Source organism: Salvelinus alpinus, chromosome 6 (genome assembly GCF_045679555.1).
Source record: "Salvelinus alpinus chromosome 6, SLU_Salpinus.1, whole genome shotgun sequence".
In the NCBI taxonomy this organism is placed as follows: Eukaryota; Metazoa; Chordata; class Actinopteri; order Salmoniformes; family Salmonidae; genus Salvelinus; species Salvelinus alpinus.
Window position 1 is genome coordinate 67,730,264 of NC_092091.1, and position 23,429 is coordinate 67,753,692.

Genomic DNA, 23,429 nt, shown 5'->3' on the forward strand with positions numbered 1-23,429 from the left:
AATGGGAGAGAATGGTATGCAACGGTTGACCCTATCAGCACACTTGCTGTTGCTAATGGCATAGCCAATATGTGTAATGTAGCAATGCAAGCTTGTGGTTTGCAAATGGGGCATTTCTGTGCTATTCGGTATCCCTGCCATTAGGTTTACCACACACTGTAGTAGTAGCACTGTAATCGCCTCAAAAAGCATTTGGGAAAAATCAATGGCACTCAATTATTAATTGACCGATCCATTTGCGTTTCACTTCTACAGTTTTGTAAGGACACATGAAAAGTTTTTTTGAGCAATGGCATTCACTGTAAGTTATACAACTCAGTGTTGTATGATATCAAGTGTGGCCTTTTATTTGATATCACCAGAGCAGCTTCATCAGCAGGTTCAGATTGCCCAAATATACTGAACAAAAATATAAATGCAACATGTAAAGTGTTGGTCACATGTTTCATGAGCTGAAATAAAAGATCACAGAAATGTTCCATACTCACAAAAAGCTGATTTCTCTCAGATTTTGTGCACAAATTTCCTTACATCACTGTTAGTGAGCATTTCTCCTTTGCCAAGATCATCCATCCACCTGACAGGTGTGGCATATCAAGAAGCTGATTAAACAGCATGATCATTACACAGGTGCACCTTGTGCTGGGGACAATAAAAAGTCACTCTAAAATGTGCAGTTTTGCCACACAACGCAATGCCACAAATGTCTCAAGTTTTGAGGGAGCGTGCAATTGGCATGCTGACGGAAGAAATCTCTACCAGAGCTGTTGCCATATAATTGAATGTTAATTTCCCTACCATAAGCTGCCTTCAATGTAATTTTAGACAATTTGGCAGTGCGTCCAACCGGCCTCACAACCGCAGAACAAGTGCAACCACGCCGGCCCATCACCTCCACATCCAGCTTCTTCACCTGCAGGATCGTCTGAGACCAGCCACCCGGACAGCTGATGAAACAGGATTATTTCTGTCTGTAATAAAGCCCATTTGTGGGGAAAACTAATTCTGGTTGGCTGGGCCTGGCTCCCAAGTGGGTGGGCCTATGCCCTCCCAAGCCCACCCATGGCTTGATTAGGGCCTAATTAATTTATTTCAATTGACTGATTTCCTTATATATTCCTTATAACTGTAACTCAGTAAAATCATCGAAATTGTTGCATTTATAAAAAAATTCTGTATTGTATGTAGATTTGCCTGGCTGCACTTTTTAGGAGCAACTTTTTCAGTCTATGTAGATTTGCCTGGCTGCACTTTTTAGGAGCAACTTTTTCAGTCTATGTATTTACTGCCATGGTGGCAAAACAATTTCCCTCTGGGAACATATGAAGTACACTACAATTCAATTCAATTTAAGTTATGAAATACTATTATTGTGGCGGTGGGCTTTAAAATGGATGCTATAACCCCTCTATTATTGCAGAGATTTCAATGTGATAACAATGAAGGCAAAAACCAACGTGGGATGAATTGATGAGCAGCTAACATCCCCACACAAACACAAATCACAAATGCATATTGTTTAATCCCTGTTTTGATTGTTTTTATTTTTCTGTGGTTGGTCTCCACCCACGACACGTCAAATGCAATTGGTTTTAATGCCTTTCTCATAAAAGTTTAAGTCCCTTGCAAAAGCATGAACTCTGGAACCACTCATTTAAAATGTAATTTAATAAACATAATGCCTTCTCTGTCTCCCTCCCTTCCTCTCTCTTTTTCCATTTCAATCTATTGGGGACCATGAAGTTGGGATTTATGCTCCTGTTAAGTTCCCCAGTGACTAGCATGGCTCAGCAAAATGCCAGTGACTAGAGCAACTTTTACCACAGCAATATCTTTCTTTCAGCTCTATGGTGTCATAGACCCATCTTGAGGAGCACACAGTAAAAAGGAAAAATTATCTCCCGGGCTGAATAGGATTTTGGAAGACATTGACAAGTAGGATCAATAGTATTATGGATGGTAGACTGACAAATGTACTCAATTGTTGTCCTCACTGGTTGGGCTTGCCTGCTGTGACAAATATCTTTAATGGCTATGTGAATGTTTAAATTGATTAATATTAGAATGTAAAGTCTCACTCACAACTGGGTGGGTCATGACTGTACTTAGTTGTGAATCTGCATATGATTAATACATTGTTTGAATGTTATTGTGTTGCCTGAGTCATACATTGAGATGTTTTTTTAACATTTATTTAACTAGGAAAGTCAGTTAAGAACAAATTCTTAATTACAACAACAGCCTAGGAACAGTGGGTTAACTGCCTTGTTCAGGGACAGAACAACAGATTTCTACCTTTTCAGCTCGAGGATTAGATCTAGCAATGCTCTAACCACTAGGCTACCTGCCGCCCTGTGATGGCTGTTGTGCACAATAATAGTTATTAATTTGTATTAGTAAGTTATATGAAAAGTTCATATTTGTTTTGGTACATTAGTTGACTATTTGTTAATCAATATTGACCTTCATGTATACTATGCTCAAACCCATTAGAAATTGGCAGTCAAACATTATAGATGCACTTACAAATACAGGCTAATAGCCAAAAGACAGTGGAGAGCTTTTTACCATTACAATAACATTCCAGGATTCCACAGATACTTTAACCCTCATGGGAACTCATCTCTTTCAAATTGCCAATAGTCAGGCTCAGGGTCTACAAGAACAACACCACTAGAGTCTTCAAGGGTTGGATAGCCTACTCTTGCAATGAAGCAACAGACATTTCATTCATTTGGGCTCCTGAGTGGTGCAGGGGTCTAAGGCACTGCATCTCAGTGCTAGAGGCGTCACTATAGACACCATGGATCGAATCCAGGCTGTATCACAACCGGCAGTGATTCGGAGTCCCATAGGGCACCCGCAGAATTGGCCCAGCGTCGGCCGTCATTGTAAATAAAAATGTGTTCTTAACTGACTTGCCTAGTTAAATAAAGGTAAAACATATGATGAAGAGATCTGTTTTAGTTATTGTTGCTGAAATGATAATATTCCTATTCGAGTTTTGTTGTTTCTGGTTTTGGTGCTCACACTTACACACATAGATACAATGTAATGGCAATCGCCAACTTTCTAATTGTACGGTCATTTCTACTCTGTCCTCGAGGTTGCATGACTTCGAGCGAACAAATGGCGCGCATTGTGGTAAGTGTAGTTTCCACGTGCGCATGGTATGAGAGCTCCTACATTGAACAATGGAATGCAGTTTTTTTGTTATTCCGTTCAGTCATTAGAAAGACATATTTCCCCCCGGTATTCAGTCAGATGGGTGTAAATCTATACTAACTATATGCAACAAATAATTTATCAAAATGCGGTTATTTGTTTTAGGGGGAGAAACGCCAAACAATTGAGAACTACATGTCCCATGGTGTGTTGGTTAATTTTTCCTGCACGCCGCCTCTCCCTCTGCCTGCGTGTTCCAAAGGAGGCTGTCAGGCTGAGTTCAGGGAAAACACAGAGCTGCCGATCTGTCAATCATAATTAACAAACACAGGGAGTGAAACTGGGAGGAAGGTCGGTGAAACGTTACGTTTTTGGGTGAAACGGCATTGTACTTTCCGTGAAACAATTATGCGTCGGAAAGGAGGGGAAAATAAGTATCCTAGTGTGCTTAAAAATATTTGTTCTACTTTGGAAGGAATTGCATAAAAGCGCGTTCACTGAAAGCCAAACTCAGCGAGTTTCACTTGCAAGCAACTATTCTGCTTGGAGTACGAAACATATCCAGAAGAAGGTAACCACGGACGCACGACACTTTGGGATTTAATTTGGCTATTTAACACACTTCTTGACAAAAGTGGTTGATACATTTCAGAGGACTGTCTTAAAGTCGCTGTTGGTGACTCGCAGCGCAGACTAGGAGGTGTGACGGTATTTATCGCTTACCCAACTCATAAAATCTCAACCAATGCGACATTGTAATTTTTTAAAGTTTTTTTTTCTTCTCCATTGACCGCTCCCTGTCAATATTTGCAGGTTCACTCAAAACAATCTCGGCCCAAACATCCAGACGGCGAGGAAGAAAGGAGGAAAGATGAGCGGGGGAGATGTGGTGTGCTCGGGCTGGTTAAGAAAATCTCCTCCAGAAAAAAAGTTGAGACGTTACGTAAGTCAGCTTGATCATATTCATATCTTGCTTTGGATCGTTACCACAGAGCGGATACATTGTAGCTATGCAAATGTAACACTTTCGATTATTTCGAATTTGCGTACGTTGCCTCGCTAATCATTTCCCCCAGCTGCACAACGTTTATGCAGCATCTCGAATCTTTGTTTGCTACAACAAAACTATCGACAATTCATGAATAGCAAGAAGGGGATTTCAAATCCGATTGTAGTATTGTCAAGTGACAATGGCCTCCTAAGCTACATCTTGTTATGATGACAGCCTGCATGCTGTTGAGTTTTTCAGTGATTTTATGCAAATTCCAACAGTGGGCCTATTTCAAAGCATTCATGAAAATGGTCCCATACTGTGCAACATTCGCATTCCACGGCAAGGCAACTGAATTGCTCGTCTGTCTAGTCATACCATAATAGTTTGAGCACAAGCTTCAATGTCAAAATCCTAAGTGTAGGTTTGACTAATGTACGGCTCTAACAAACAGATCACATTGACAACTCTCACAATGTTGTGAATGAATTCCAATTGACTTGTGTTCTTAAAAGGAATGCTTTTGAAAGCAGTTCCTGGTTGTCACAGGAAATGAGAATGTTCAGTCTTCTCCATAGTCTAGTCTATGTAGACTAGGGAAACACACTTCTCGCGCCACTTCGATACCGAAGTTACATTTTTTGTAGCAGGTTAGGAGAACTTACGCAGCAGGTTAGGAGACTGAGGTTAAGGTTACCAAAAATGCTCTCCTAACCTGCAACAAATCACCTTGTATCAAAGTGGTGTGAAGAGTGTCCCATGTAGACTCAAGACTCTGCCTAGTTACGAGACAGGGGGGTATCCCAATATAAATCAGTACAGTATTGAAATTATATGAAAAAATACATTTTACATTTACATTTAAGTCATTTAGCAGACGCTCTTATCCAGAGCGACTTACAAGTTGCATAGCTAGAACATGATTATGCAAAATAATGGTTGTCTCTCTATAAATCACACACTTCTTTGGAAGCTGGATGTCATTGTTGATAGTCTTACATGACCTTTGTTTTTTTAACCTGAAAAGTATTAACATTCTCAGACCCATAATGAAATTGCCACCCTGTATATGTCCCCTTTCTTTACTGTGTGACTCGGTTGGCTGTATATTAGTTCCCATGATATTGGATCTGTTATCTATCGCCATTGTATTCGTGGGCCCTCTATCAGTTGTATTTGCTCCTAATCTACAAAGATGGCGTATTAAAGAGACTACACGCCACAACTCTGAGACACAAATTACCAATTTCAAAAGAGTCTTGCTGTGTCCAAAAGGCTGTTAAGCATTGTATTTGTGGCTTATTGGATATCTCTATTGATGTTTGCGTTAGGAACTGGACGGCCCTGCGCTCTACATGTTTTCACAGCAACCACAGTTGTCCTCATCCGATCTCTCAGGGAGAACCTCGTTTGTATACCCCTCGTGTCCTCTCTCGTCGCCGCCGCCTCAAAACCCATTGGAGGTGAAGGACCTCTGGCTTTCTCAGCCAATGGGTTTTGAGGAGGAGGCGGGGCAAGAGGAGGATGTGAGGAGTATGCAATTGAGATTCTCCCAATGTCTCTGGTTGGCCATACTGAACCAAGGCATCGCCTACCAAATACCATTCCTTCTGTCCTCCCTCCACTGATGTTATGATCAATCTGAATCTGCACAGAACTCAGTTCATTGTTCCCCATGCGTAGGACAGGAGTTTTTCCTGACTGCAGCCCTACTTAGTCCCTGTTTTTTCGGTTACTGGCCTGACGCTCTAACCACTAGGCTACCTGCCGCCCCAAAGTTAGAGCCTGCATCGAGGGCCAGAGCGATTCCTGTTCAGGTCACATGGTCAGGATAAGTCCAGCCCCTAGTCATGATCAATCGGCACCCGGAGCTCAACACTCCCTCTGTCCTTGTGAAGTGTGACAGTCAGCCAGGGGGGTGTTTGGGTTACTATGGGATGGCTAGTGGTGGTGACACACTAACCATGGTGATACAGTAACCATGCCCTCCCACAGCAGGAACAGATGAGACAGGAGACTCTGATCACATGACACTTAGTGACCAAAGTTCCTTATTCCCAAGACACAGGGAGGCCGTGTGTGTGTGTTTTAACTGGAGGGTAGTGTAGGGAGCCAGCCCGTGTGTGTGTTTTAACTGGAGGGTAGTGTAGGGAGCCAGCCCAGCTGCTGTGCACACTGAGGTTGTGTAACTGCTAACTTGATGGACTGCGACACCCTGAGGTGTTCATTCATCAAGTCCATCTTACTTACAGCATGTCACTCTGAAGTGACAGACTGGGAACACTTATCCTTATGTGGATGGAGCACTGAGAACGGTCTACTCCCTTAAAAAGTGGACATTTTGTTAAGTGCATAATCCAATGGATAAATGCAGTGTGGGTCATTTCACCAGGCCCCTGAGCAAACTGATTGTGACCTGATTGCACTGTAGCCTACTACTTCACTACCCTCAGGTCTATAGACTAGTGTGTATTTATTTCACCCTACATCCATTAGGCCCTAAGAATGTGTTTATCTATTTGTATGATTTGGTACGTGTCCATTCTGGCCTAAATGGCTTCATTGTGCCCCTATAACAGCCCGTTCTGCTGCTGCCTCTTTGTGGCCCTGTAGGAACAGCCTGTTCTACTGCTGTCTCTGAACAACTCTTTGACCCAATTCATCTGATTCACACTTCTGCCAAAGCCTGGCGGCGTCTGTTTAAACACCGCTTTTGTAACCTTTTGTGTGTGTACGTTTTGGAACTGTGTGTGTGTCGTTAATGGTGTTCTACAATATGAATAGCTGTATTTTGACCCTCCAGTGTTAATAGGATCTGTGTGGTGTAGATGAGGCCCTGCATGCAGTATGAGAAGGAACACTGATCACTGGCAAATTGTTGTTTCTGGTTGAAGCTGTTAGCTGGAGCCCCCACTGAGTTACACTAGGCCAGGTGTGTGCGACCCACTTGCTGAGTGTGTGAAACTGGCCGCGTGTGTCTGTGTGTGTGGCAGTGGCTAACGACAGCAGCGGTTGTGGGTGGAGGCGACCTCACTTGAGCCCTCTCAGGATGGCCTGGGACTGAATAACAGAACCCATTATGCCTAACACAGCCTACGGGTCCTCAGGATTACGCCGTAACCACGACATCATGACCCGGTTTCAGGTGCCCATCCAGATTATAGGCCAACCTCATAATATACACTACCGTTCAAAAGTTTGGGGTCACTTAGAAACTTCCTTGTTTTGAAAGTAAAGCACTTTTAAAAAATATATATATTTTTCTAAATAACATCAAATTGATCAGAAATACAGTGTAGACATTGTTAATGTTTTAAATGACTATTTTAGCTGGAAACGGCTGCTTTTAAAAATGTTTTTAATGGAATTTCTACTTAGGCGTACAGAGGCCCATTATCAGCAACTGTCACTCCTGTGTTCCAAGGGCACGTTGTGTTAGCTAATCCAAGTTTATCATTTTAAAAGGCTAATTGATAATTAGAAAAACCTTTTGCAATTATGTTAACACAGCTGAAAACTGTTGTTCTGATTTAAAGAAGCAGTTAAACTGGCCTTTAGACTAGTTGAGTATCTGGAGCATCAGCATTTGTGGGTTTGATTACAGGCTCAAAATGGCCAGAAACAAAACTTTCTTCTGAAACTTATCAGTCTATTCTTGTTCTGAGAAATGAAGGCTATTCCATGCGAGAAATTACCAAGAAACTGAAGATCTCGTACAATGCTGAAACAAAGTTTCAGAAGAAAGTTCTTTGTTTCTGACCATTTTGAGCCTGTAATCGAACCCACAAATGCTGATGCTCCCGATACTCAACCAGTCTACAAAAGGTGAGTTTTATAGCTTCTTTAATCAGAACAACAGTTTTCAGCTGTGCTAATATAATTGCGAAAGGGTTTTATAATGATCAATTAGCCTTTATAAAAAGCGAATCCAAGTTTTATAAAACACACCGTGCCATTGGAGCACAGGAGTGATGGTTGCTGATAATGGACCTCTGTACGCCTATGTAGATATTCCATTAAAAAAAAGGAATATTTCCAGCTGCAATAGTCATTTACAACATAAACAATGTCTACACTGTATTTCTGATCAATCTGATGTTATTTTAATGGACAAAGAAATGTGCTTTTCTTTCAAAAACAAGGACATTTCTAATTGACCCTGAACTTTTGAACGGTAGTGTAGGTCTAACTCTGGCAAGGGTTCTGAATGTAAAGGTGACCGTACAGATACGGGGATGGGTATTTCGGTTGTGTGTGTGTGTGTGTGTGTGTGTGTAGAGGCGTTGACTGAGAGGGGGGGTCAGAGGTGGTTCTGCTGCTTTTTGTAAGGGAGACGGGTCATCTATAGACTGTATAGGTTGATCTAAGTAGAGCTTCTGTTTGTGTGCCCTCTCATTCTCCAGTGTTGACCCTTACTGTCTGAGCATTCAGCCTCTACTCTCCACAGTAGCTCCAGTCCAGACACGTAGTCCTGCCGGCTGCCGGGAGGTTAACCACTTTGGGGCAAAGTTTGTCCCCGGCTGGCCAGCTCAGCCCCTGATTGGACGAGATCAAGGGTTAAACTGTTCAGCGGCCTGCCTGTGTCTGCAGCACCGCCCTGTTTACCGGCAGGCAGAGCACTGGGCCGCTCAAAGTGCACACTAAGGCCTTTTTTCTATTTTGTGGAGAGTGGAGACGTGTAGGCACACAGACAGCGTATATAGTGGGAGTGTAACCAGGACAGTGCAGGGCCCCAGAGAACGGGTCTCTATCATATGGCTAGGGGCCATACGCTGGCATATAGACTTCATGGACCACAGTGTTGTGGGTGTTTAGTGTGTTTTCAGGTTTATCCATACACAGGATAGGTATTTTTTCAATTTGATATACTATAGCCCTCAAATTCAACTCTGGACATCAAAGCCAGTTCCGCTGCTTTTTTTCATTGTTCCCCTGCTTTTTTTCATTGTTCCCCTCTAATCAGGTGCTGATTTAGACCTGGGACACCAGGTGGGTGTAATTCATTATCAGGTAGAAGAGCGTACCAGCAGGCTCCGGACCTCGTAGAGTAGGCTTGAATACCCCTGGCCTATAGGATGTATTAATGTAAGGTCACATTCAGAAGCGTTGCGTTCTCCTTTCTCGTCTTGGTGAGACGGTATGAGGAAACCTACCACAACCACTCCAGTCTGATTTTACCCAGCCGCAGAAATGTAAACGTTTTCTCTGAACATGCAACTCTGTTAGGTTTTCATTTCATTGACATTGCACTTTCCATCTTTTTTTTTTACAAACTTCCTCTTTCGTTTCTCGCCTCTCTCGCAATCTGTGAATTTATGGAGGTCCCACTTGTAAAGCTTTCATCAAAGAGAGAGCCCTGCAGGTTGTGTGTCTTGAGACATCTGCGCTGTGTTTTCTAAACTACCCAAGGAAATTAAAGGGGATAAAAGTTGGTTGTTACTTCGTCAGCTCCACTTAATGTGCAGAGACTGTTGAGGCCGGGAGGCAGCAGGGGGAATCTCTCTCGGTGTCCCCTCCCCATATGGCGACATGGATCGCTCCTCTCCTCATAGGAAGCTCAATTGGTTGGTCCCATCCAAAGCATTCCGAGGGGTTTTTCACGCTGTGCTTTTCCCATCCTTTCCCTCACAGGGCTTCAGTGTTTGAACAACAACACTCCGGAGACATGCTGAGAGGGAAAATGTTGAACCCTGAAGGTCCCTGTTTTGAGTCTCTCTCTCTGTCCCAAATGGGCACTGATCTAAAGTAGTGCACTAATATAGGGAATATGGTGCCTTTGGGACAAATCCATAGGATGATGGCAGTAGACTCACTGAGGACATCCTCTAGCCGGCTCAGAAAATATCCTTCCACTCCTGTAAATGTCTCTCCACCAGCTTGAGGGAGTCTGTCTCCTGACCTGAACCACTTACTATATGTAGCTCGCTGCAGCGCCCTATAAGCCATTACTCGTGCTCAAGCCTAATTTAACACTTTTGATTTGCGCCCAACCAAGGGGGAAATTCTGCAACTTCTGAACAAACGACAGAGCAGACGGATAGACAGACGGGACTCAGTGGAGTCGTCAAACGAAACAAAGGAATCGCTTTTTTGTTGAGTACAGGATTCATTAAATCTGCTTAGCAAGTGGAACAGAGAAGCGCTTGTGTGGCGTTAGCGTAAGAGGCTATTCCTAGCCAGCATACATTATTGTTGAAGACCAGGGCTCTCCAACCCTGTTCCTGGAGAGCTACCCTCCTGTAGGTTTTCACTGCAACCCCAGTTTATCAACCAGCAAATTATTAGAATCAGGTGCGCTAGATTAGGGTTGGAGTGAAAACAACCTACAGGACAGTAGATCTCCAGGAACAGATTTGGAGAGCCTCTGTGTCCCAAACAGCACTATTCCCTATGTATTGCACTGCTTTTGATCAATAAGTAGTGTACTATATATGGAACAGTGTCCCATTTGGGATGCAGAGTATGTTCTCCTGGCTACCACGACAACGGAACAGTCCATTTTGAAAAGCAGCAGACTGATGTTGTGTGGGCGCAGTCATGCCCAGAAAATAATGGATTGCATCGGCCATCAATTATTTAAATGTCCATTAGAAATATAAAGAAAAAAGAAAGGCATACAAAATGAATGCAGGGTGATATCTTGTTGACGCAGCAATTACAATGCTGTTACATATCACATACACCCTGTTTATCCCTCTTTTCAGTCGTTTCGAAAGACTGAAATTAAAGTTGAAATATTTTCCAAACAGATTAACTGCCTCAGACCCATTCATTGTTTGTATTTGAATGATTCTCCCAAAAATAAAAGGACCACCTGACTTGTGTTTATGTACCCAGAGCTCCACCAGTATCACCAGACGACCCAAGGCGCTTTTCGTTTGTCTAAGTTTTCATTTTCTTGTTTACGTAGCGGGGGCCGCTTGAAACCCAATCATGACATGATAAACAATGGGCATAACCACAATAACACAGCAGCCAATTAAAGCTAAGCACTATGAATAAAGTTTGGGTTATTTTACAGGGACACACACATGGGTGAAAACCTCCTCCGCCAGTGTTTTATAACATCGAGGAAGCCTGATTTAACATGACCTGTGCGGTCTGGAGAGGTAGTGTATTTGAGCGGCTTGTTTTTCACTCAGGTTTGTGTGTGTGGCAACGGGAGTGTTCGCTTTCGCCTGATTTGGTTTTATTGGTGTAGTTAGCAATTCAGTGATGAAAGCCGTAGGTCTGTTATAACAGACACTAGACAGTTAAAGTATGCACACGTTCTGCCTGATAGTCTGTCTGGGACTCAGGGAGCAAGAATAGGCCTGGAGTTGACCCACGGCCAAAAACCCACAGGCTTCGTGCTACAGCAGGTACGTGTAGCTGGTCAGACGAGGCACACTGTCTGACAGCGTGGACTGCAGTGATATCATAACAGGGATAAGATCTATTCAACTTTGAGTTATTACATATTTATAACTAAGTATACAATATCTGTATTTCCTTGTGGTCTGACTTGTCCTTGTCCTATTAGTGTTGTGGAGTGGGAAAGCCCACCAGCACAGACCCTATCCTTCCCCATATGTAACAATTTCCTTGCGTCACTCACTACCACTGTGTGGACAGCCTTGGTGACCAGTTCTCTGTTTCTGTGGCTATTCTCATCAACTGCGGCGGTGGTCATGTGGCGTTCTAGGCCCATGTCGTCTTTCCAAAGTCCGCCTGTTATAACTCCCAACGTGCTCCGCTGACAAACACTGCTAATAATTCTACCCCCCCACCCCCCTATTCTTCTCCCTCTCTCCTTACCACTCCTCTTGGGGAAAATAGCAACTAGTTGGAAGTTAATTCCCCCCCTTTAATCAACACTGTTTGCTTTTTGTCACGTTGCTTGGTGGCTGGGCTGCTGGCCTCGCTTGGTGCAGTCTGTAAACAGACGTGTTCCTTTATTGCCTGGCTCTTGCTGTTTACACTGTCATTGAGTCTTTATCTATCTCCCGCTGAGTGTACAAAACATTACAAACACCTTCCTAATATTGAGTTGCACCCCCCCTTTCCCCCTCAACATCCTCAAGTCGTCAGGGCATGGACTGAAAGGTGTCAAGCCTTCCACAGGGATGCTGGCCCATGTTGACTCCAATGCTTCCCACAGTTGTCAAGTTGGCTGGATGTCCTTTGATGGTGGACCATTCTTGATACACACAGGAAACTGTTGTGTGAGAGACCCTACAGCATTGCAGTTGACACAAACCAGTGAGCCTGGCACCTACTACCATACCCCGTTGAAAGGCACTTCAATTGTTTGTCTTGCCCATTCACCCTCTGAATGGCACACATACACAACCCATGTCTCAAGGCTTAAATTCTTCTTCAACCTGTCTCCTCCCCTTCATCTACGTTCTACACTGATTGAAGTGGATTTAACAAGTGACATCAATAAGGGATCATAACTTTCACCTGGTCAGTCTGTCATGGAAACAGCAGGTGTCCTTAATGTTTTGTGCACTGTGTGTGTGTGTACACACACACACACACACAGACTCTTTCTGTTTTTTGTGTGGAAACTCTCCTGTGGTAGAGCTCCACAGTCACATGGCGTTATGGTTGAATATGCCAACTCTAACACTATCCAGACCCAGTTCTTATGAAGCACAGATAAGACACTTCTCCAGACTCTTGGCATGGCTGTTGTGCACAAGGCTGGATATGTTTAAATGCTAGCCTGTATCCAGGGCAGACAATTAAGCCAGATTTGGTCCTAAATTATGCAATGCAGGCTACACACATGCAGCTTGCAGTACGATATAATATGAACGTGTTCAGAGTTCAACTTTAGAAATCGTTATTTATTGTTCCATGTTAAGCCAGTCCAGTGACGTCTGGCTGGAAAAATGGCTCGCTGTAAAGATATTGCCTGGCTACCCAAACGCTACGCCACGACCACGGATGCTAGTTTCTTCTCTGCAATTTGTCTTGAGTACCTACTACCTCCCCGACGCAAACATTCTAACCGCTCTGATTGGTCTCAGAAACCGAGAGGTTGGGCCGGAACACTCGTGGGTGAAGTGTCGTTTTTATTTTTTTTACATTTGTCATTGGCTTTGATACTCTGATTGGCTAGAGATGATCCAATCGCTGATTACTTTGTTCTGTACAACACCCCTTATTTTGACGTTACCATCGTTGAAGTAGTTTGTGGCGGTCTCAGACTGAATTATGTAGCAAACAGAGCAGCGGAAGAATTCAGTTGGAGTCATCGGGCTAGTAAAAATAGACCTTATGACAGAGCGAGAGGCTATTTCCAGCCCCAACTTTGAGTCCTACTGCTGCTCCAGAGAGAGGGGGCTGCTGCAGGGACCCAGGAGCACACAGATGTCCAAAGATGGTCCCTTTGCTTTGGCCTCTCAGGCAGAGCTGTCTTCCCTTTCCAGCAGCTCACGGAACCAGACCATAGAAATACAAATATGACCTGCAGGCCATCCACCCATCACAGAACATTGACTTGAATGGGAATGCTTTTTCTAGTGATCCTGTTTCTATGGTCCAGACCACTGGATTGTTTGTGCAGTCATGGGAACAAGTCTCTAAAGCTGAGAGTGTATGGTGCCTGTGTATAAGCACATGTGAAATCGTCCTGGAAGGAGTTCAGGACCAGTTCCGAGGCTAAGTGAGCAAGGTGTGTGTGCATGTGTTTGGTGGGTGCATTTTGGGATATTCCAGAATGTCAATCAATAATCTCCTCCACCTCCTCATAGGCCATCAGTAGGCAGAGAGAGAGCGAGTGGGAGGGAGAGAAAGGAAGGAAAATAAAAGATGCACCGAGCTAGCCTCAAACCCACACCATTAGCCAGCCTCAGTCAGCCTACTCTGTCCCTCTCCCTGCTCAGGGCTCCTCTTGGCAGGCTGTGGCAGTAGGAATGTGAGCCTCTTCTGTGCTTCTGCTGTGTTCAGTGAGGGCTGGCTTCTGCTGGCTGATTTGTTGTTTCTGCTGAGCGCAGCGCTGAGTCTGACGGAGGAAAAAGGCGCAGCTCCCTGGCGCCCCAGCCACGGCATGGCGTCCGCTTCCTGTGTGCGGTGCTGATGGCTACCAGATGTCTGGAGGGAGAGAGGGAAGAGAGAATAGTGGTCTACCATGCTGGTGTCTAGTGCTTTTCGTTCTGTTTCACTTTTGTTCTACCTCTTTTTCCTCTCGGTCACTCTCTCTCGGTCACTCTCTCTCGGTCACTCTCTCTCACTGTCTCTCGGTCACTCTCTGACAACTCCTCTCTGGGTCGTTCTGTCGCTCGGTCACTCTCTGACAACTCCTCTCTGGGTCGTTCTGTCGCTCGGTCACTCTCTGACAACTCCTCTCGTTCTGTCGCTCGGTCACTCTCTCTGGGTCACTCTGTCTCCTCCTTTCTCTGTCTCTAACCTAATCCCACAGTTTGTGGGTGTGTATCAGGGTGTGAGCTGCTGCTGTAGCTGTTTAACCCAGTAGAGGTTGTTAACTGCCTGTCTGTCTCAGTCCTCCTCTTAGTCTTATAGTTGTGCCTCTTCCCAGATCCACTCTCATAGAAAAGACATGCTTCATTAGAAACAACCATTAAATCATCTTCCCTCCTCCTTCTGCATGTCTTGGGCACGTCCCAAATGGCACCCTATTACTTATCTAGTGCACTACTTTTTGACTAGGGCCCATAGGGCTCATGTCAGAAGTAGTGCACTATGTAGGTTGCCATTTTGGGACGCAGGCATGAACTAGATGAGCATAACTGGGCCATAAAGCCTGTAATGCTACATTTTAATATCCAGACCTCATACATTTTACAACCGCTGTAATTCATGGTCGTTGAGAGAAAATGGTGTGCCCTTCACATTTCAGTGTTTAGTGACTTTACTGTTTGATCTAGAGATCTGGACTGTTTGTGACTCTTTATCAATCCATGTGAGTGGTCTACTGTTGAGTCGACCACAAGGGACCGTGTGTAAGTGGCTTTACCTCATTACATAACTAATATTATGCGCATGTTTCAGTATGTCACTCATTTTACTGTTTGGTATGGATTGTCAAACGTGTGCGCATGCAGCCCCGCCCCCCTGTGGCGGCTCACCTGTCGTCTCTGCCACATGTACACGCACCTGTGCTTCTGCAGGGCCTTCATACAGGCTCTAGACCCACTGCTGCTGTGGCCCAGCCCCTCTTTGTGTGGCCCAATCTCCCCTCTTGAGGATTCCTGTGTGTGTTTGTGCGAGGGGGGGGAGGGGGCACCCTGGAGACAAGCTGTGAAATGCCCGCCGCCGCCCTGTGTAATTTCTCGGGTTACTGCGAGTCAGCCGGGCCCATACGGACAGACCGTACACTCCTACCTACCTCTATCACTCTCTTTCTCTCTCTTTTTCTCTTTTTGTCTTCTTCTTTCTCTCTTTAAAAAAAATCTTTCTCGAAATGAGTTTATACCAGAGAAAAAGAGATGTGTGTAGTCAAGAGGAAGATGGCGAGAGGGGCAGGCCAGTCCTTTCTTAGCCTGTCCCCAATGAGTGTCCTGTGGCCAGCCTGATTGCATTATAGAGCTCTGCTCTGGTGCTGCTCGATATCTCTGACCTGGCTACTAGCCAGAGGAAGGGGGTGAGACACCCCCCCCTCCCAGTGAAGACCCTGTTGTGAGAGCGGGCTAGTTTACACTCCCTCTGATTGGTGGCTGAGAAACGGTGAACTCCCACCTTCTCTCTCAGTATTCCCGTGAACTCTCCCAACGTTATTTCCGTATGTCTCTCGGGTACGTCTCGGAACCCTGTGGAATAGCTTGAGTGCTCGACCCGTCGACATTTTGTAGAGCCGACTTTGTCTCTCGCTCTGATATACCAATGGCATTTGGCTAGGAGACTGGACTGGTCGATCAGGCATTGGATTCCAGGTCAGTACTACTATGCAGAATGTAAGCATTTTTGTTTTATTTATTGTTGAGGGAATTCTATTGAGTTTACTACTGCTTAGCTGTACATTTTGGGTTTTCCAACTATAGACCCTGGCTTTATGGCTCCCAGGTGGACTGACAGGCTGCAGGTGTTCACACAACTCAAGACACCAGCCGTTGGAGCTTAGCTCTTTACTGCTACTTCAACACACATCAACTCAGCTTTCCCTATTCAGAAACCATACAGCCTGTGACAGAGCCTCTAACTGTTGGGTCAGTGAAAGTGATGTGGTTTTGAGCTGAACAACGATCATCCCAAAAACAAAAGATCCTTCCTCATAGTTTATTCGTAAAGTAATGGACAACATTCCAGAAAGTATTCTGACTTGCTGGTTGTCTGGAAGGGATTTGTTGTTTACATTAGATAGGCCTCAGCCAGATACTGCTCTTTCAACTAGAACTTATCGATCAACAGGCCATTATGTTGATAAGTGTTATGCCCATACATGTGGTTATGTGGGGCTCCCAAGTGGCGCAGCGGTCTAAGACACTGCATCTCAGTGCAAGAGGCGTCACTGCAGTCCCTGGTTTGAATCCAGGCTGCATCACATCCAGCTGTGATTGGGAGTCCCATAGGGCGGCGCACAATTGGCCCAGCGTCGTCTGGGTTTGGCCGGAGTAGGCCGTCATTGTAAATAAGAATTTGCTCTTAACTGACTTGCCTAGTTAAAGTAAAAGGTCTGGCATTGGCAATGCATTCATTGTTTTACTTCCTTAACATATAATACATGGCATAGCCTTGTCTTGGTCTGTTTTGTGTGTTCAGCTCCGCTATGCCAGTGTGTGGTTTGGACCACTACTCTGATGGCCATTTGGCTTGTCGAGTTGTGCGCTCAGTCATTCTCTTGTGTGTATAGACCAGACACACACTCCGAGGCCGAGACCACGGCAGAACTAAGAGGGGAATTGTCTGGGCCGCTGGTCTTCCCCTTAGCCTGGCTGCTTGCTCTCTGCAGGTGTTGAATTCCTAAAGATGCAGTTTTGACAAACACATGTGACTTGGGGGGGGGGGGGCTGCTGTACATGTTTTGATCCTCAACCTTTGTACAGATGTTATTGTTGAGAACCATATCAGGCGAAGAGGAGATGTAGAAGGGGAGGGAAGTCTCTGCCACCTACCTCCACCATGCCTGCTCCCCCACGTTAAGTAGACAAACGCTGTTGAACATCACAGCTAGAAATGTCATGAGTAGAACCTACAGTATTCCTCCTAACATGAGAGCGCATGTTTGTTCCACGTAATATATTTTATATCTGAGCCTTCCACATTGTTGTGCCCTATACTGCTGTAGTCAGATGACCCAGTCCGGGCCCTTATGTCCTGTCCCCCATCAGTTCTGACGGCTGATCGGTTGCCAGTTCCACTAACAACAATCCCCCTTAACTGAATACTATCCTGCATAAATTGAATAGGCTACTGTATAGCAACAAGGGCAATTAACTACATAAATATGGGAATCGCTCTTAGTGGCGGTTCCCGTTGGATAAACAATTAACGCTAGTGTGTGTGTGTGCATCTGGAAGTAACAGTAGTCCAATGTCATTGCAGGCCTATTAGGACGGAAGGACACATTTCAAACTCAAATCAATCAATCCTTCAACCAATTAATAACTCAATAAACCTAAAAATCAACTAGTTAATTCTCAGGTTATTGGGTTAAGCTAATAGGGGTCATCCTACTGTATGACTGACTTAATCAGATGGTATATAGTGGTACACTTCTCTCTGCAGTCTGTCTATCCGATATAAGGAATTCTAAACTAGAATTCTAAACTAATCTGAAACATGGATCACTGTTGCATAATTTAATATTTAGGCAAACAAATTGCTCTTGTTTGCTGTAATACAATTGGAGTACAACCCATCTGATTTGATGACGTAGGCCTACACCACAAATGGACTCGTTTCGCGTAGTTGAAGTATTCTCACATACATATACAAGAGATGACTGTATTTCTGTGCTTTCCCTACAAACACGCATCAAGGGAACACATGGACTCCACCTCTGTTCACTTGTCAGTTAGATAGAAGCCAGTGGGTGTTGTGTTCTCCATTGGGCTAATCAGTGCTTGACTTTGGCAGGAGCTCACCGGAGCTGAGTACTGGCACGTCAGATTTTCTACTGCTTGAGCTCCTGTTCCTCTTAAAGAATATTAGCTCAAAAGTATTGGGGAGCTCCTGCACCTAAATACAAACAGTACTGTCCCCCAAAATGAGTACTTGAACCTATTTCAGTCTAAGTCAAGCACTGGGGATAATAGTTATTGAGCTTTGGTTTCTGTTGCTCCATCCCTCTACCACAAACCAACATCTATACAGCTCCACCAGCCAATAGTGAAAGTGCATGAAGATGGTCACATAAGTTGCATGGACTCACTCTGTGTGCAATACTAGTGTTTAACTTGATTTTTGAATGACTACCTCACCTCTGTACTCCACATATACAATTAAGGTCCCTCAGTCAAATCAAATGTTATTTGTCACATGTCGGATGCAACAGGTGTAGTGTGAAATTCTTACTTACAAGCCCTTAACCAACAATGCAGTTCAAGAAATAGAGTTAAGAAAATATTTACTAAATAAACTAAAGTAACACAATAAAATAACAATACCGACGCTATATATAGGTGGTACCGATAGCGAGTCAATGTACAGGTTAGGTAATTTGTACATGTAGGTAGGGGTAAAGTGACAATGCATTGATAATAAACAGCGAGTAACAGCAGTGTAAAAACAAAGAGGGGGGGTGTCAATGTAAATAGTCCGGGTGGCCATTTGATGAATTATTTCTGCGGGGGTAGAATTGTGGGTAGAAGCTGTTAAGGAGCCTTTTGTACCTAGACTTGGTGATCCGTTACCGCTTGCAGAGAGAACAGTCTATGACTTGGGTGACTGGAGCCTTAGAATTTTTTGGGGGCCTTCCTCTGACACTGCCTAGTATATACAGTTGAAGTCGGAAGTTTACATACACTTAGATTGAGTCTTTAAAACTCGTTTTTTCAACCACTCCACAAATTTCTTGTTAACAAACTATAGTTTCGGCAAGTCTGTTAGGACATCTACTTTGTGCATGACACAAGTCATTTTTACAACAATTGTGTAGACATATTATTTCACTTATAATTCCCTGCATCACAATTCCAGTGGGTCAGAAGTTTACTTACAGTAAGTTGACTGTGCCTTTAAACAGCTTGGAAAATTCCAGAAAATTATGTCATGGCTTTAGAAGCTTCTGATAGGCTAATTGATTTGAGTCAATTGGAGGTCCTACCCTCACATCACACCCATTGGCTGTGCTGCTCATGCATTGAATCTGCTCCTCAAGGACATCATGGCACTGAAAACAACGGATACACTCTACAAGAGAGCCAAGGAAATTGTTAGGTATGTGAAGGGTCAACAAGTTATAGCAGCAATCTACCTCACTATGCAAAGTGAGAAGAATAAGAGCACCACATTGAAGCTGCCCAGCAACACTCGTTGGGGTGGTGTTGTCATCATGTTTGACAGTCTCTTGGAGGAGAAGGAGTCTCTCCAAGAAATGGCCTTATCACAGTCTGTTGATATCGACAGCCCCATCAGGATCCTCCTGGATGATGTATATTGGGAGAAAGTGGTAAGCAACCTGAAACTCCTGAAACCTATAGCAGCTGCCATTGCAAGGATTGAGAGCGACAATGCCACACTGATGTTCAGACTGCTTGCAGATATAAGAGAATAAATCTGTACTGCCCTGCCCACTTCACTGTTGCTCCATGCAGAGGTAACTGCAGTTCTGAAATAAATCAAAAAGTGTAAAGACCTCTGCCTGAAGCCCATACACACCACAGTGTACATGTTGGACCTCGAGTATGCTGGCAATAGCATCCTGTCTGGTGCAGAGATCAACAAGGCCTATGGCCTATGGATAAGGGCAAGGTTCTTGGCAGTCTGGCGAAGTACACTTTCAAGCAAGGGCTTTGGGATGGAGACGAAATATGGCAGTCATGCCAACATATCTCATCAGCCACCTGGTGGAAGGGGCTTAATGGATCTGCGGCTCTTTCCCCGGTTGCCTCCATTCTCCAAATCCCAACATCAGCCACCTCAGAGCGCAACTGGTCCTTGTTTGGGAACACACACACCAAAGCACGCAACATGCTGACCAATACAAGGGTTGAGAAATTGGTTGCCATCCGGGCAAATTTGAGGCTTTTTGAGCCTGACGAGCCGTCCTCAACAAGGTTGGAAAGTGACATTGAAGACGAGGCCTCAGAGTCTGATGTTCAAGAGCTGGACATTGAGGTCATCCAGGGAGAAGACATGGAAGCCTGAGAGAAAGACAAGCAAAGCTTTAGTTTCTAGACTATCATTTTACAGATGTATGTTGGAAATGTTTTTGAGAGATGCGATGTATCATTGGGATCATTCAATATTCCCTTTTTGTTGTTCAGTGAAATCATCCCATGTGAAGTCAACTCATTTAATTAAAGTTCAACTTATAAGGCAAAACGTTTGTTTCTGTCTCCATATGATATTGTAAATCTATCCAATGCAAAAAACATCTACATTTAAATGGTATTAATATTAATTTGCATATTTCCGTAAATTCCTATGGAAAGTTTCCAACTTTTGAATATTCACCAAAATGTGCAACCCTAGTTTGGACCATGATAGTTTGTTTGATGTGGACACCAAGGAACTTGAAACTCTCGAACCCGCTACCGCCCCATCAATGTGAATGGGGGCGTGTTCGGTCCTCCTTTTCCTGTAGTCCACGATCATCTCCTTTGTCTTGCTCACCTTGAGGGAGATGTTCTTGTCCTGGCACCACACTGCCAGGTCTCTGACCTCCCTAAAGATACAGGCATCCTTCTTAACTTAGTTGCCGGAGAGGAAGGAAACCGTTCAGGGATTTCACAATGAGGCCGATGGGAACTTTTAAAACAGAGTTTAATGATTGTGATAGGAGAAAACTGAGGATTGTAGTTACTCCGCAATACTAACCTAATTGAGAGTGAAAAGGAAGCCTGTACAGAATAAAAATATTCCAAAACATGCTTTCTGTTTGCAATAAGGCACTCACTAAATTAATACTGGTAAAAATATTTTTGTCCTGAATAAAAAGTGTTATGTTTGGAGCAAATACAACATATTATTGAGTACCACACTCAATATTTTCAAGCATAGTGTTGGTTGCATCATGTAATGGGTATTTGTGTAATTTTTTATGACTGGGGAGTTTTTCAGGATAAAAAAATAAAAACGTAATGGGGGTAAGCACAGGCAAAATCCTAGAGAAACCTGGTTGTCTGTTTTCTACTAGACACTGGTGAATTAATCTCCCATTCAGCTGGACAATAACCTAAAACTCAAGACCAAATCTACACTAGTTGCTTACCAAGAAGACAGTGAATGTTCCTGAGAGGCCAAGTTACAGTTTTGATTTAAATCTACTTTAAAATCTTTGGCAATACCAAAAAATGGTTGTCTAGCAATGATCAACAATCAATTTGACTAAGCTTGAAGAGTTTTGAAAATAATAATAGGTCAAATGTTGTACAATCCAGGTGTGGAAAGCTCTGAGTCTTTCTGGGTAAGTCTCTAAGCTGTAAACACTGCCAAAGGTGCTGATACAAAATATTTGCTCAGGTGTGTGAATACTTATGTAAATGAGGTACTTCATTTTCAATATATTTGCAAAAATGTAAAAAAAATATATACTTATCACTTTGTCATTATATTGTGTGTAGATGAGTGAATTTTTGTAAAATCAATTTTGAATTCAGGCTGTAACACTATGTGGAATAAGTCGAGGGGTAAGAATACTTTCTGAAGGCACTGTATTTGAGAAGACTAGGCAACCAGGCTTATTGGCACTTTGTGTGTATGCGCATACTTGCCTCCACTCTCACTTCCCTACAATTCCTCTCAGACGCAAACAAATGTAAACAACAAAATTGTGTCACAATACTGATGTAAAAACGGTCATTTAGAACGCAAAAACCAGCCCATTTATGTGGCAGAGTAATATAGTGGCTTGGGTGAAATTGCTGCTGTAACACAGTAGGCTGTCATTAGACTAGCCTTGTTCTATCTATGGGAACATACACAGCAGACTCACTGTAAGCTCTAAATAGCCTACGGGCCATTGGCTTTCATTATTTTAGATTATTAAAGTTTATGTCCACTGGGTTCACGGAAACCCTCTGTCCTGTGGGCCAAAACAGTCAAGAGTAATGTTATGGATGGAGTAAAGGCCTGGGGCTGGGCCGCTGCTTTATTTGGTGGTGCTGCTGCTATGGCTCATGCCGTTGAGAGACTGGCTGGTTCTGTTATGTTGATGGATAGAGGGGATGGAGACATTTAGTAGTGGTTTGGTGGAGTGGGATAGGAGGAGGGAGGGTTGCTGTGGTCATGGAGGGGAGGGCGGTGTTGGTGGGGTTATCTTGACGGATCACTGGAGAGGAGACGCAGACAGAAAAAAACAAAATCCCATTTGGATTGGTTAGTCCGGAGAGAGTCTTGTCTCCAGCAGCAGTGAAAGCAAACTGTTATGCTGTCTGTCTTGACGACTGTAAATCACATAGACAGCCGCACAGTTCTCTACTCCTGTCTTCTCGTTGTCCATCAAGGTGTTTTTGCTCTGTTAGTCACTGTCTGCTCCATGAGGTTCTTCAGATACCAGTAGAGTCCTAGTTGTGCCTTAATGTCTTGAATCTACAGTGAACTGTTGCAACTCCACCACTGTCAAATACATTATGTTTGGAAAAGTTATCCTTGTGCTAACCTCATGCAGTTCAGTTGTGCCCATAGTTTCTCACATCTGCAGTGTTATGAACGGTTGTACTCCTGAATGCTGCACAGCTGGTGTTGACAGAGTAGCATGTCAATAGCCCACTGCTCATAGTTCCAGAGAACTGCTTCAGGAGTAGGAAGTGGGGTGGTTGCTGTTCTTTCCATGAACACAGTGGTGTTTACCCCATTTAAGGAACTGAAACCCCCTGCAGGCTCTCAGCTGTAGTGTGCAGAGTTTAACAGGAGAGACACATGACACAATTCTCAGGAACGCATATACACACACACACACACACACACACACGTGCATCCCAGTCAGAAACGCGCATCCCAGTCACATGCACACGCATCCCAGTCAGGAACAGTCACACCACAGACAGAGAGAGAATTTGATTTGTCACATGCTTTGTAATTAACATGTGTAGACTAACAGTGAAATGCTTACTTACGGGTCCTTTACCACAATTGATAACCTAACTCGTTGCACACATCATAGCACTTAGTCACCCCCCCATGTGTACAAGCCTCCTGGGCCTGAGTAGGCACAAGTCAA

General features: G+C 44.0%; 1 protein-coding gene across 19 annotated transcripts in view; it reads left to right on the top strand.

Moving 5' to 3' along the window:
* Positions 1-3,174: 3,174 nt before the first annotated feature.
* The window catches only part of gab1 (GRB2-associated binding protein 1), a 65,668-nt gene continuing 45,413 nt past the window's right edge, over positions 3,175-23,429 (top strand). For 14 of the 19 annotated variants that reach the window (XM_071407503.1, XM_071407509.1, XM_071407511.1 and 11 more), the window contains exons 1-2: positions 3,175-3,865; positions 3,979-4,108. In XM_071407503.1, the coding sequence (XP_071263604.1) occupies positions 4,037-4,108 (72 nt within the window). In that variant the 5' untranslated portion in view covers positions 3,175-3,865; positions 3,979-4,036. Of the gene's footprint in view, positions 3,874-3,978; positions 4,109-15,883; positions 16,039-23,429 lie in introns of those variants that run through there. The other 5 variants (XM_071407507.1, XM_071407506.1, XM_071407504.1 and 2 more) reach the window with 5 other exon arrangements.